The sequence below is a fragment of the Macaca fascicularis genome, chromosome 6 (genome assembly GCF_037993035.2).
Source record: "Macaca fascicularis isolate 582-1 chromosome 6, T2T-MFA8v1.1".
NCBI lineage: Eukaryota > Metazoa > Chordata > Mammalia > Primates > Cercopithecidae > Macaca > Macaca fascicularis.
In genome coordinates this window covers 103071130-103085910 of record NC_088380.1, presented here as the reverse complement: position 1 = coordinate 103085910, position 14781 = coordinate 103071130, and the positions used below count along the sequence as shown (strand labels likewise).

Here is a 14781-nt window from a genome sequence, read left to right as displayed (position 1 = left end):
GGATTGCAATCAAGAGGCCGAGTAGATAAGATTCCTGTGTTCTCTTTTACTTTCTAAGGAGAGCAGGAGCCTGGGGTCCAGGCCCAGGGTCCTGGCCTGCTGCTGTGGATGGAAACTGACACATAGCAAATATGTAACGGTAAGTAAACATGGCATTCCCCTTGGCCTGTGTAAACTACTGGCTTTGTTCTCCTTTTATGACTTGCACATAGTTCAGTGATCCCTATAAAAATATTTTGATAATCTTCGCCCACAAAACTGCAGAGAAAACCTTTAGTAGCCACCCTACTTGGAGTTGTAGGCAAATGTTTAATACGCACATCTGAAAGCATGAGACACAGTCCACAGACAGCACGCACTGGAGTTGGTGGGGCACACAGGCGGTGACAGGTGCTCACTGATTAGGTTTTAATGTCAATAATACCTGCATAAAGTGCTGATCAATAACTTAAGTGTTACAAAAATGGATGGTCCACGGTGAGTCCAGGTTGCAGGCACGTGCAGGTGGGACTGGGTCAGAGGCTCCAGGGCTGCACGTGCTCTAGCCGGCCTGAGTCTGATATGTTGTAGCTGGCCTTGTATTTGGCCAGGATCTTCATGAGGAACCGCAGCTTGAGCCACCACCGTTCTTTGGGAATCCTGTGCCTGTGGAGGGAAGGGGGGGGACAGCAGTGAGGCTGGGAGATGCCACGGCCAGCACAGCGAGCGGTCTTGCCAGAAACACGGGGGTTGTAGGGTCGGCTGAATCAACTAGATGATAAAGCCAATTTCAAGATCAAACAAAACCATTGTTTTTATATTTCTAAAAATTCTTCCCAAAGACCTAGTGGTAGTTTGTTGTTGTTTTGAGACAGAGTGTCGCTCTGTCACCAGGCTGTAGAGCAGTGGTGCAATCTCAGCTCACTGCAACCTCTGCCTCCCAGATTCAAGCAGTTTCTCCTGCCTCAGCTTCCTGAGTAGCTGGGACTCCAGGTGTGCGCCACCACGCCCGGCTACTTTTTGTATTTTTAGTAGAGACGGGGTTTCACCATGTGGGCCAGGCTGGTCTCGATCTCTTGACCTAGTGATCCACCCATCTAGGCCTCCCATAGTGCTGGGATCTTAGGCATGAGCCACCGTGCCTGGCCAAGACCTAATATTTTTTAACTGAGCTTCAGAAAAGCTAGTTCCTCAAATCCCTGAATGAGTTGCCGAATGCAACAGCAATGGACATTCCCCTGTCCTGTACTCACATTGGCTGGGTTTGCTAAGGCAATAAGACCCCGACTTATTCAAAATCCATTTGGTTCTTCAGCTCTGCCACAGGTTGAAAAATAACGTTTCTTTTGCTGATTCCCAGCACACAAACGGAATCATCGGTGGTCAATGTTTTTCCTATAAAAGGTTTAAAAACAGATTAACACTGCCCTGTCCCATGGGCAGGTGGGGGAGCAGAATCACGGGGTGAGATTCCTGGGAACCATGCTGAACCTGGCCTGGAGGCCTGGGGGAGGCTGAGAACAGCTGTGTAGTGTGGCCAGCGCCTGGCCTGGGCTTGCACAGCTCTGCTCTTGTGGGATCACCCTGATGGCTTCCTGGAAAGCAGCTTTTGTTTTTTCTCTCAGTGGAGAGAATTTTTCACTAAATAGTGGAATAGGGAAATTACTTTAAATTATGGCAAAACACTAATAAGAAATTGATGCTCACGTATACACACACTGAGGCACGAGAAGCATCCGTAGCTAAATTAGCAAGAGAAAATGGATGTAGAAAGAATCAGTCAGTTCTTCAAAAAGACAAACCGATTGAAACTATTCACATCACTGTTTTTTGTAGACTGTCATTCTTCTAAGTCGGACATTGGCAGTGATAATGGATTGCCCTAATAAAAGCACACATCTGGTATGACTGAAGAAAGCTGAGGGGGGTGGGGGTGAGAAAGATGCTGGCACAAATAACCACTCAGGAATGAGTAGGGACCAGCCATGTTGGAACCATTAACAAGAGTAATGTGTCATGTTTTCCAAAACTTTTCAGCTTATCTAAAGATTTGTTAGAATATGTAACTTACAAAACTGATTTAAGGAAAAACATGCATAGTTCTACAAACACGAAGAATTCATTCAGCAGCCAAATCTTCCTCAAAACTGGAAGTTCTGATGGATGGAGTCATAAGGAGGTTGTCCTACCAAACATCCCCAAAATAGAAGGCCCCACTTCAACTGTGAGGGAAACTGCGGGCTGACGCTCAGGATCTCCAGAGCAAAAAGCCTACACAAAAGAACTTCAGGTTGAATCTAGCAGTGATAAAAGAGAACATGTCACGCACACCCAGGAATCCAAGGTTGGTTAAATAGCAATGCTCAGAAACCAGCAGGAGTTAGAACATCACTCGCAGCTCAGTACTGAACTGAACAAGGAACCAGCAGCCTACTTCTCCCCGATAGGACAGCATTTTCACCAAGGCAGACGGCCTCCCTCCCCGGACCCCTTACCTCTGCCCTGGGCCTCCCTGAGTTTCGCAGTGATCCACTCCGTAGCTCTGGCAGAGATTTTGGTTCCAAAGTTTCTATCAAATGGAGAAGGTGCCCCACCCTGTTGGGGGTTAGAGTCATATGAAATATCAGTTATACAGTCACACTTTGCTGTGAAATAGAAATGACGATTTCTATTTCACAGAATTTATGTTTTTGTTTCTAAGTCTTTAGGGATAGCTGGAACAGAACAAAACAAAATCTGTGATTCCTGTAGCCTGAACTCAGCCTGCTAAGCAAAAGTATCAAGTGTTCCCCCCTGCCCAGTAAGAGAAGGATTTTAATAAATGGAACGAGTCAACTAACCATCTCCAATATTTTAAAATCTTAAATCAAGGTTTCATAGACTCATCTGGGGTGGGGATGGGTCACAGCTTTAAGAATCTGATAACCGTTGTGGATTCTTTGACAAAGTCACACAGACGCCTACTATTTCATCATTTCAGGGGATTCATGAGCTCTCTGAAATAAGTCCACGGGCTCTGGTTTAAAAGTATAAAGAATACGAGGTGGTGAAGGAGGAGTGTGTGGGAGTTAGGAATCCTGGACCGCTGTGTCCCAGGCTCAACTCATAACACGCGTGTGCCTGCATGCAGCTCATTCCAGGTCATTCTGATTTGAGGGTGAGTGTCAAGTATCTTACACGTCTGATAATCCAGTTTAAATCTTAGGAAGCTCTGGTTTTTAACCTGATGCCGTGTTTAGTTTGAATAAGCATTTCCAAGTAATGGGGGTGTCACTGTTTTCATGAAAGCTGACAGTTCCCTTAAAATCCCCATTACTCAAACCTCACCAACGACTAGAAGCCTAAAGCTGCTGATGTTTGGCATGAATTAAAAGGTTAGATGTTTTGGCTGGGCACGGTGGGGATCACGCCTGTAATTCTGGCATGTTGGGAGGCTAAGGTGGGCGAATCACCTGAGGTCAGGAGTTTGAGATCAGCCTGGCCAACGTGGTGAAACTCCATCTCGACTGAACATACAAAAATTGGTTGGGCGTTGTAGTGGGCGCCTGTACACCCATCTACTCGGAAGGCTGAGGCAGGAGAATCTCTTGAACCTGGAAGGTGGAGGTTGCAGTGAGCCAAGATTGCACCACTGCACTCCAGCCTGGGCAACAGAGCAAGACTGTCTCAAAAAAAAAAAAAAAAAATGTCTCCCAGCTAAATGGGAGTATGCGTATACTCCAGATCATTTTGTTGTATAGTCACAACATATGCAACACAACAAACCGACCCAGGATGTCGATTTCACCTAAGCCCAGCTAACAGGGAGTCATGAAATCTTGTGCTGTCTTGCTCTGTCCCACCCAGAACGTGAATCATCCCTGTGCCCTAAAGTCTCCATGCTGTCTGTGCCTCCTGCCCCTGAGTCACTCAGTAGCCACCTTGGTTATCAGATGGTTATCAGCCCCCACCCCCTTATGTATACAGGGGGTGGGTACTATCCCCAGGTCCAGGCACCCACTGGAGTCTTGGGACACATTCCCTGAGGCTAAGAGGGATGGCTGTATTTCCTCCTTCATAAACATCAGGTGTTAGAGAAATGATTGCGAGATATCTAATAGAGTAAGACTATAAAGCAAAAGTTTTAGTTGTCTAAATGCAAGAAAGTCTTTAGAGCAACACACCACAACTCTCTTCTGCATATGCCCAGTGTGCAGTGCACTCCAGCAGCAAAGAAATTACCACTCATCCAGCCCAAAGTCACCAGAACCTAAGAACCGCGGTGTGACAGTGACCGTAAGATCAGCCCTGGTCTCTCATTCACCTGAGCACAAGGCTCCTCTGGATGGTGGTCTTTATTTTCTCCGTCAGGTGCTCCACATTGGACTGGAAAAGAGTATTTTGTTAATCAGACAATAAACTTACGCTAAGCACCCACTGTGTGCCAGGCCCTGCAGGGCGGGAAGTGCCAACCAAGCGTGGCGGTGAGTGTGGCCAAGGAGGTTGCAAGCTCTCATGGCTCAGGTCTCGGGGAGCCTCCCCCAGTCGGGGAGAGCATGTCTGCAGCGATGAATGCTGAGCGCAGGGCACAGTGAGCAGCCCTCATGGCGGCCACTAGAAATGCCTTCCAGAATCAACAGGGTCCCTCTGAAGATGATAATTCCTAGCACTCATTCACGGCTCTATTGCCCCTTATTTATTTTCATGACAATGTTCTACTCGGCGCTCTCAGCGGAAAAGAGCGAAACCCCATCTCTACTGACAAATACAAAAAACTAGCCGGGCGAGATGGTGGGCGCCTATAGTCCCAGCTACTTGGGAGGCTGAGGCAGGAGAATGGCGTGAACCCGGGAGGCAGAGCTTGCAGTGAGCTGAGATCCGGCCACTGCACTCCAGCCTGGGCGACAGAGCAAGACTTCGTCTAAAAAAAAAAAAAAAAAAAATATATATATATATATATATATATATATATATATATATATATATATATATATATAAATTTTATAAAAGTTAAAAAAAAAGTACACCTGTTTGGGGCAGCTCCATTATCATCTTATGGGACCCACTGCTGACAGCAACATCACAATGTAGTGAACGACTCCACAAGCAGTCACTATGACACAGTGAAGAAATTCATGATTCACATGTCACATAATTAGTGACAACACCAAGGCCCTTTTTACTTGATCTATTTGGCTCAGAAACAAGTAACATCCTAACTTTTTAAAAGACAACGGTGCTGGGCACGATGGCTCACGCCTATAATCCCAGCACTTTGGAAGGCCAAGGTGGGCAGATCACGAGGTCAGGAGTTCAAGACCAGCCTGACCAACATGGTGAAACCCCATCTCTATTAAAAATACAAAAATTAGGTGGGCATGGTGGCATGCGCCTGTAATCCCAACTACTCGGGAGGCTGAGGCAGGAGAATGGCTTGAACCTGGGAGTCGGAGGTTGCAGTGAGTCAAGATCATGCCACTGCACTCCAGCCTGGCTGACAGAGTAATATATAACATATATTTATTTATATAACTAACTAAAGACAATTGTTCAGTTGCATTTTATCTGCCAAGGCCTGTCCTCCTGCATGGAGTTTAGCAACTTTGAACACTGCAGGGTCCAGGCCGGGATTCTGCTGTGCCGTCGAAGCAGGGGCAGACCCCGGGGTCGGCGACACCCTTCCCTAAAAGAGCCACAGATGCCAAGAAACCACGGCCGTGTCTGTGTCAGTTTAGAGGCAGACGCAGCATCAGAAGCCTCAAGATTTAAAAGATGCTGCAGCCAGCTCCAGAACCAGTCGCAGACGTGGGTGGTGACTGTCAGCGGAGGCACTCAAATCGTTTGTGACAGAAGTGAGAAAACATTACACAACAGACTACATCAAAAAAACAAGCTTGTGTTTCACACAAGAGACTAGAAGGTGTCCTCAACCAGGCACGTCCGCCATCACCTGACACTTGGGAGAGGCACCTGGGCGATGCGAAGGGCATCAAGCGTGGCATGTTCGGTAGCACCTCCGTCTCCATGCCCCCTCGAAAAGCAAACCACCCTAGACACGATGATTCGCTCCGCAGCACCGAGAGGATCCCAAGGGGACGGTCCCCTGAGGCCAGCCCCGTCACATACCTGCAGATCCCCAATGTCGAAGGGCTCTTCGAAACTGTATGCAGCATCGGCTCCGGCCGTGAGCCCCCCCATGTTGGCCAGGTAGCCACAGTAGCCGCCCATGGTCTTGATGAACACGCGCCACTTGGTTCCGCTGGCAAACTGTTGATGCGGTCGCAGGTCTGGTCAGAGAAGAGATCAGTCACTCCAGCCTAGGGCCAGGGTGCACCCACCATCCCAGAGCTCCCCTACCAGTGAGTGCAGCAAGGCCCCACACCGTGCCTGAGCATGCGGTCCCAGCATCGCACAGGGGTGAAGGGTGTGCAGCAGCCAGGATGTGCCTCGGAGTGGGTGTGAACATGCCCCCCCCCCCTCGCCAGCCACCTGGAGGTGACCTCGATGACCTGTGGTGGGGACCTGGCCATCTGCCGCTCCCTTCTCCCAGGCCCCATAGGAGGAGACTGAAAAGACGACCCCATAAGCCAGCTCACTCCATGCTGCTCTCCGACTGTCCCTGCTGAAGCAGCTTTCACCAGACACGGACACGGTTAGGTGTGAGCTGAGAAGTTAGGGGGCTGTCACCTGCCAGCTTTGTCCATGGGAACAGCTGTGCTATTCTATTTTCTTCAGAAAAGCTCCCTGTGATTTTAGAGTTGTGGCCGTCTTCCATCCATTGGTGAATGTTACATTAATAGAAACTCTACTCAAAGTCAGATGGTGGTTCTTACACCCAGGCGCCTGGGGGTCTTTCGGATAGCATAGGCATGAGGTCCCAGAGTGAAATGTCTGCCATCCGCCCTCCACAAGGACCCAAGCTCAGCAGGGAGAAAGACAGCAGAGAAATGCATCGGCCACCTTCCCACCCACACACCAGTCCGGGCTACAGCACCCTCTCCTGGCACTCTGCAAAGCCTCTGCCTGGGCCTCAGCTCCCACCCCGGCCCCCTCTAATCTGTTCACACAGACTGGAGACCCATCTATAAAAAACATAAATCTGATCAGTTCTTGGTTCATTCAAAACCCTTTGCTCACTTCAAGTACACGTCAAGCCTTTCTCTGGAATCCCTGGCCCCTCCTGCTTCTGACACCAGGTCCGGCTCTAGCTCCAGCCACCCCAGGTCCTCCTCGGGCCTCTCCATATGCTGGCCGCTATGTACATCACATTCAGGCACAGTGGTGGGCAGGAGAGCAGCCCCCAAAGGAATCCCGGTCCTAATCCCTGGAACCTGGGGATGTTCCCTCATGAGGTGATAAAGGTGAATCCTGAGGACTACCCAGGTGGACCCTAAGTGCCACCACCTGCATCGGCAGATGAGAGGTGCAGAGGCCCTGGAGCAGGATGCTGCACACCCACATGGGAGGAGGAGGTGCCAGGGAACAAGGCGTGCAATGCCCGGGGCTCTGGGCACCTGAATGGGCCACGAGGGACTCTCCTGGAGCAAACACTCTGGCCTCAGCCCATGGCTCCCACCCTCCAGAGCTGTGCGAGAATGAGTAGTATTTTCCAGCCCCAGGTGTGTGGTCAGGGTCACAGTGGCCACGGGACACACACAGGCACCTTCCTCAGCTCTGACCCCGAGGGAAATGTCATTTCCTCAGGAAAACGTCACCTGGTTTCTAGGACCGCAAAGTTCCCTCTGTCAGGGGCCCTCGGGGCACCCCATGTCCTCTCTTCATAGAAATCACCACGGTGTCTCCCTGTAGTTACCTCGTGGTTATTTGACTTGCAGTCCTCACTAGGCTGCACATTCCATGAGGGCAGGAACTGTGGGCTGGGCTTACACCACTGCACTATCAGCAGGACCCGGCCAAGCCCCCACAGCAGGCGCTCAAGAAATGATTGTCTCTGAATGACACAAGCACAGTATTCCCCAGCCAGCCAGCCAGCCGTCCGTCCGTCCGTCCGTCCGGGTCAAGGGCTGATCCTGCAGGATTCCCTAACAGGCCTCCATGGGACTCAACCAAGAGTAAAAGCACGAAGTGGGAGTGTGGACTTGAGACTGGGAGCCACACGAGAGTCTGTGCACCAAAGTTTAACACCCACTGGGAAATTTTCACTTGAGTACTTCGGATGAAATTTAAAAGCACATTTTGTTGAATAAACACAGGCTTGATTAAACCATTCCAACCTATACTTCATTTCTTTGGCAGACTCTTTTCCTCCCAAAATAATTGGTTGACGTATTCAAAACTGAACATGGGCTCTAGTTAGAGGGCCACTTTGCATTGTGTCAAAGCCCATATGGGGAGAGAAACAGGCAACGGGAAGAATTACTGTCTTTGTGCTTAGGGAGGACAGAGGACAGAAACCCATCAAGGGTCCAAAGAGCCCACAACTGCCTTCTTGAAGGGCCAGTGCAGAATTCTGAGGGTTTCACTCTTCCACCTGTCTGTAATTGGGTCTCTAATTGTGATCTAAGACTTAAGATGCTGTAAGGCTTTCAGACTTTCCCTTTGTCTTAGAGAATCCCAGGCACGGGAAGAAAAATGTTGGTGGGGCATCAGGACCCCCAGAGGCACAAAGCCTCATAGATTATTTCTCCAACTGAATCTCCCCCGCAGCCCACCCTGAGGTGGGGAATTACTGTCACTCGTTCAAAGAATGACATCAACTGCTTAATGGCAAAAGAATTCTGCAGGCAAAGCAGCTCTCCCAAGAGGCTGATTTGTGCCCGAGCGTGTCTGAGTTCTGGTCCCGCCAGGCTGCCGCTGTGGGTGTGTAGAACAGTGGAGCCCTGACAGCTGAGCCATGCCCCCAACCGTGTGCTCCTCTGAGTGTAAACGCAGTGACAGCTGGGATGGAAGTGTCTGCCTTTGCTGGAGCTTAGATACAGCTTTCCTGAACTCTCTCCTCATTACCTAGATCGCATCTGAAGCCTGAATTAGCTTCTAAAAATAGCAAGTCACTCTGGCCGTGCCTCAGGCAATTAGTCGAAGTAGCACTGACAAGGAGGCGGCCAATCCCAAGCGTGGCCCTGCGTGGACAGCAGTTGTAAGTGGCACTTGTCAGGCAGAGCCTGTGACCTCAGCCATTCTTGCCTCACAATGGGATGTGCCCAGCAGACACAACCCCTTGTAAGGGCACACACACTATCCTGCTAGGAAATTCCCCAAGGAGTCCCATGGGAGCAGGAGCCCCAGGCTACAGTTCAAACATCACCAGCACTTTGCTCCATTGGTGTTAAGAAACATAAATTGGTGGTGAAAGATAAGGTGGTGTTTGCTACAGTGTTAAGATAGAAAAAAGGCACTGACTTCTCTGTGAGAACCACCTTGTTCTGTGAATCTGCAGGGAGGCCAGTTTTCCCATGACTGGTATCCCTCATGGCAGCCGAGCCTCTGCTGAAGTCGGTGGCCAGAAGGGGCAGGGGGTGGGGCTCCCATCCCTGCTACAGCAAGGGACCTGCAGCAAAGCACAGCCGCTGGCCGGGGTAGTGCTGCGCTGAGTGCGGGGTGCGAGGGTGGAAGCATGTGTGGACATCTACAAGGTGCTAAAGGAGAGTGAAGCCAGCGATGGCTGGACCCTAATGGCATTCAGTGAACAGAGGTCAAGCGCGGGGGCCCAAGGAAGTCCAGGGAACAAGCCAGGGCTAGCCTCTGCCAGGCCAGTACAGCACCAGGGAACGCAACAGGGAGAAGCCCAGGAGAGAGATGGCCCTCAACTCGAGTGGGAGGCACAGGAGGCTGCAGTCGACCTCACGACCCCTCCACTCCCTTCCCTGCACTGGAACTCAGTTCTGAAGGAAGAAGCCAGAACAGAACTACTGTTTTCCTGGGTTCTGTGCCAAGCTGAACTAAGGAGTCTCCAACAGGGCTGGGAGTTTTCACCGCAAACTCCGGAGCTGGTTCGGACGTGAACATCTAAGCTAAAGGCCAGCGGCTGCTCTCCAGGAGACACCCGGCGGCCAATCCACTGACATGACCCCACGTTCCAAGGTGGCCACCATCCCGTCTGCAGCCGAGTGAGGACCCTCTCTGCAGCAAAGGCCTGTGGAACTACCACAGGTCCTCATGTCCAGCTCATGACCATAGAGGTTGGTCAGCTTATCAGGGACCTGAGGGGCCACCTTGCAGGTGTCAGCACCACGCCCATAACCAGCAGAATCCACTCCTCCCAAAGCAAATGTTGGTGAAACTGCCTGCCCAGGAGGGCATGATCTGGGCTCTCTAAAGAACCTCTCATCTCAACAGGAAGGCTGTGGTTCCAGGCAGCGGCCCCCAGTGGTCACAGCTCTGTCCCATATCTCGTACGTACCAGGCACTCAAACCCCTTCCTGCAGGCTCCCACAGCTGGCCCTGCAGCCTCGCTACTCAACGCAGGCAGGAGAGGCCGGCTCCAGAGAAAAGGTGCTCAAAACTCCCCTAGTCTAGGTGGGATAGAAACACGACCCCAAGGACTGGATATATCATCTCACTTTTAATCAATAAAGACAGGTTCTCCCTAAGGCAGAGAAGCTAAAAAATTTACCCTGTTCTGGCCAGTGTGACTGACATAAAGCCAAGCTAACAAAGGGTGGGGGGGAAAGAGTAATAATAAATCTGGCTCATTCTTAGCACAGAAGAAACAAATTGCTAAAATAAAATAAAGAAAGCAAGGCGAGGAAACGGGGTTCTCTTACCTGGACAACAGCAGTCAGGCCAGTGTCGGCGCCCAGGCTTATTTCTGTGCCCGGGACATTGTTGTTAATCGTGGCCAGCACCACACACAGGGGGATGCAAAGCTCCCGGTGGCGGCCTTGCGCCTCGGCCATGTCGCACGCGCTCTTGTAAGCCTGAAGCACCAGGGCCAAGTGGTTAGCGGGGGTGCTGGGTGCTCACCTGCCAGCCCCAGGGCCTCCGCTGAGGTCCAGGAAGGGACAGGAGGGACCTGAGTCATCAGGGGAAGCCAGTTCATGTGGGTCAGGGGACCAAGGGGAGCTCTGGAGGCCATGTGAGAGCAGGACAGGCCTCAGCGACACAGGGGGCTCCCTGGGCACAGCCCAGGTCCTCATGAAAGGGGAGGCCTGCAGGCAGCACAGCAGGGTGGGTGTGAGGCCGGCAGCAGAGCAGCTTGCAGGCAGCGGCGAGTTAGTCACGAGCGGGACAGCTCAGCTCTCAGCATCTCATCGTGGGTAAGGGAGGCCAGGGCGGTCAGGACGTTTAAAGGCAAAGCCAGTCCTGTAGCTTTCTGTAGGCAGGTCACAATCAGTGGTATGGGGCACACAGCTGTAAGGACCACACTAAGTGACCGCCTTCATCATGCAGAGGCAGCCTCCACGCGCAGGCAGGGAAGGAGGCGGGCAGCTGGATTACCAGTGGGCCACACTCAGCCCCACGCCACATCTCTGCTCTCCGGCGGGAAGTCACACACAAAGCCACACAGGCGAGCAAGAACCTGAGTTGCTGCTCTGGGGTTCCACTGGGAAATGGGCTCTGGTGTCAGAAAGGGGAGCGGCTCTTGAGCCCATGTGCACCGGGCTTTTTCAGGCTCCACCTCAGGGTGTTAACCAAGATAACAGCAGGACAGGTCCACAGGCCCACTGTTCCCAGCTCCAAGTGGCCCCACACAGCAAGGTGTTTTTGTCATCCACTTGGTGGCAAAATCGACTATTTATGGACTTGGACGTGTCCCTCTTACTGTGAATATCCCCACATCTGCTGCAGAAATGCTACTGTTGGGATGCAAGGCAGGTCCCACATCTCCCCGGGAGAGTTGGACAGTGAGCGACCCAGGCTCTGCAGCCCTGGTGCAACCCAAAGCATCCCAAGGCCAGTAGCCCGTGTGGGCCGAGGACTTCAGACAGCGGGTGCAGATCCGTGGCAGGTGAGTTCACAGCATGGTGGGTAGCAGGGTAAGGTGGGTGGGTCAGTGCTGAGTGACCACGAGGTGAGCTGTGAGCAGGGGCTCCCGTGCCCCCATGGCATGGCCTCCACGTCCACCCAGACCCAGCACATGCCCAGCTCTTGGGCTGCTCTGTACAGGCTCTGCCTTGCAGGCTCTGGCCATGGCAGTTTTTGCAGGACTTCAATCCAAATGCCAGCCTGCTTCCCAGCCAGAAACACTCATCTGGGGATATTGGCTGGCCTGGTGCCCAGGATGTGGCCCTGTCAGCACTACCACGTGGGGGGCTCCTTATGCTCTTCAGACAGGTGATGTCACTCCTTTATTGTGGAATACCCTAGCCCAGGACTAACCAAGACTGGCTGCGGGAAGCTGGCTGCTTCTCCAAGAAGCCCTCACTGGAAGCCAGAGGGTGTGGGTGACCTGGGGCCAAGGAGGGGCCTGAGGCACACAAGTGGGCAGGTGGGGGTGTCTCGGCTCCTTAACTCCGCCTTGAAATCTGTGAGAATGGCCACATTGCTGCAAATCCTCTCTCCCCTCTTCCCTGTCGCTCCTCTTTTCCTTCCTTCAGTCTCCAAAAAAGGGGAGGGAAGACTTCAAGATGGGGAGAGACCCTGCCCAGAAAAGCATAAAGCTCTCAAGACCAAACACAGCCGGGCCCCTGGGTCCGTAGTGGGGCCACTATGACAAGGAATTACTCACAAGGCTGTAGTCACCGCCACCTTCGCGAAACCTGACAGCAGCGTGACACCCACCTACTGTGTTTCTGATGTGACCTGATCAAGCTTACAGGACAGAATAATGCACCAGCCAGCACTAAGGAATGAAAGGAGTCCAACCGAAACTCCCTGCAGTCATATCCTGAGAATGTGTAACACCTGCTCTGAGGTATTTCATTCCTTCTGTTCTGCCAGAAAGACCCACTCACCAGTGCCTCATAGATTCTGAGGGGCTGTGGCGTCAGCTAAGCATCAATGCTGCCAAGAAGGAAATCACGAGGATGACGACTTCACCACATCAGTGCCTCATAGATTCTGAGGGGCTGTGGCGTCAGCTAAACATCAATGCTGCCAAGAAGGAAATCACGAGGATGACGACTTCACCACATCAGATCCGCCCAGGGCTTCTGAAGCACAACATGGCCACGTCCTGAGCCAGACTCCTGCTATGGAGCCCGTCCTTTGCTTGGAGGGACTTTCCGCAGCGTCCCTTGTCTCCAGCCCCAGACGCTGGGAGCATCCCTTCTCCCAGTTCTAACCAGAAACCTCCCTGGATGGTGCAAACATCCCCTGGGGCACAATCACCCCAATAAGAATCACCAAATTTACTGAACAACTGGAGTCATCCACAGACCTCAAACATAAATGCTGCCCAAGGCCAGGCCATGAGTCACGGGTCACAGAGGGTGTTGGCCGGACAGGAAAGAGACGCTCACTCCCACACATCCTCAGGCTCCAATGGCTTCAGGACAGTGGCTGGAGCGACCTGGAGCCATCCACGTCAAGTCGCCTCACGCCCTCATTTCCTGAGTTCGCCACCAGCTCCTGTGTTCTACAGCCAGGCGAGCCCAGTTCAGACCCAAATCCAAACCTTCTCAGGATTCACCCTGTTTGGCCATCAGTAAACAGGGCTCTGGAGAAAAGAGCTGCCATGTTCACATCTCGGTCCCTCTCCCTTCAGGGGTGCAGAGAGGGACCCTCAGCGGCTTTCTCGTCCCTGCCCCAGCTCCCGAGCAGCTGCAGCATTCGCCAGGGTGACCTCAATCAGCCGACATCACTCACCCATCACGAGACTAGAACCACAGCACTCCCAAGACAGCCTCATTTTCGGAGCTCAGGATCAGAAGGGCAATGAGGACACACACATACACTTACCAAGGTGGCTATGCCTGGCCAACGGGAGGCTCAACTAACTACACACTCCAGTTCTTTCTCTATTGTAATCAGTTAACTTAAGGCCCAGCGTGGTGGCTCATCCCTATAACCCCAGTGGCTTTGAGAGGCCAAGACGGGGGGACTGCCTGAGCCCAGAAGTTTGAGACCAGCCTGGGCAACACAGGGAGACCTCGTCTCTGTAGAAATACAAAAAATTAGCCACGCACGGTGGCAAGCACGTGTAGTCCCAGCTACTCAGGAGGCTGAGGTGGGAGGATCGCCTAAGCCTGGGAGGTCGAGGCTGCAGTCAATCGTGATTGCATCACTGCACTCCAGCCCGGGAAACAGAGGCCCTGTCAAAAAAAAAAAAAAAAAAAAAAAAAAAAAAAAAAGAGAAAAAGAAAAAAAAAAAAAGAAAAGAAAATGGGCCGGGCGCGGTGGCTCCAGCCTGTAATCCCAGCACTTTGGGAGGCCGAGACGGGCGGATCATGAGGCCAGGAGATCGAGAGACGATCCCGGCTAACACGGTGAAACCCCGTCTCTACTAAAAAATACAAAAAAACTAGCCGGGCGAGGTGGCGGACGCCTGTAGTCCCAGCTACTCGGGAGGCTGAGGCAGGAGAACGGCGTAAACCCGGGAGGCGGAGCTTGCAGTGAGCTGAGATCCGGCCACTGCGCTCCAGCCTGGGTGACAGAGCAAGACTCCGTCTCAAAAAAAAAAAAAAAAAAAAAAAAAAAAAGAAAAGAAAATGAAATTGTTTAACCTAGCTTTAAGAAACTGGAATGAATGAAAAACTGAATTTAAAACAATCGCATAATAAATCACACAGTCCCTCCAAGGGAAGTCAAAGCGGGTGGAACTGATCATTTGCGGAGTGTTTGCCTCACGTATTTTGGTTTTCAAATTTTGACCCTACACATTTGTTACATATTTACAATCAAAAAAAAAAAAAGTTATTTATAACGGAGGACCCTGGAATTAAAGAGAGATTTTCTTCATGCCCGAAAGTGTACATCACATAC

General features: G+C 51.7%; 1 protein-coding gene across 1 annotated transcript in view; it reads right to left on the bottom strand.

The window, feature by feature from the left end:
* Positions 1–272: 272 nt before the first annotated feature.
* Positions 273–14781, bottom strand: part of LOC135971522 (uncharacterized) — a 106316-nt gene continuing 91807 nt past the window's right edge. Inside the window, exons 5-9 of the mRNA XM_073993197.1 lie at positions 6085–6245; positions 4283–4344; positions 2475–2574; positions 1233–1374; positions 273–645 (exon numbers count right to left, since the gene is read on the bottom strand). Coding sequence (XP_073849298.1) covers positions 1363–1374; positions 2475–2574; positions 4283–4344; positions 6085–6245 — 335 coding nt within the window. The 3' untranslated portion in view covers positions 273–645; positions 1233–1362. The remainder of the gene's footprint in view (positions 646–1232; positions 1375–2474; positions 2575–4282; positions 4345–6084; positions 6246–14781) is intronic.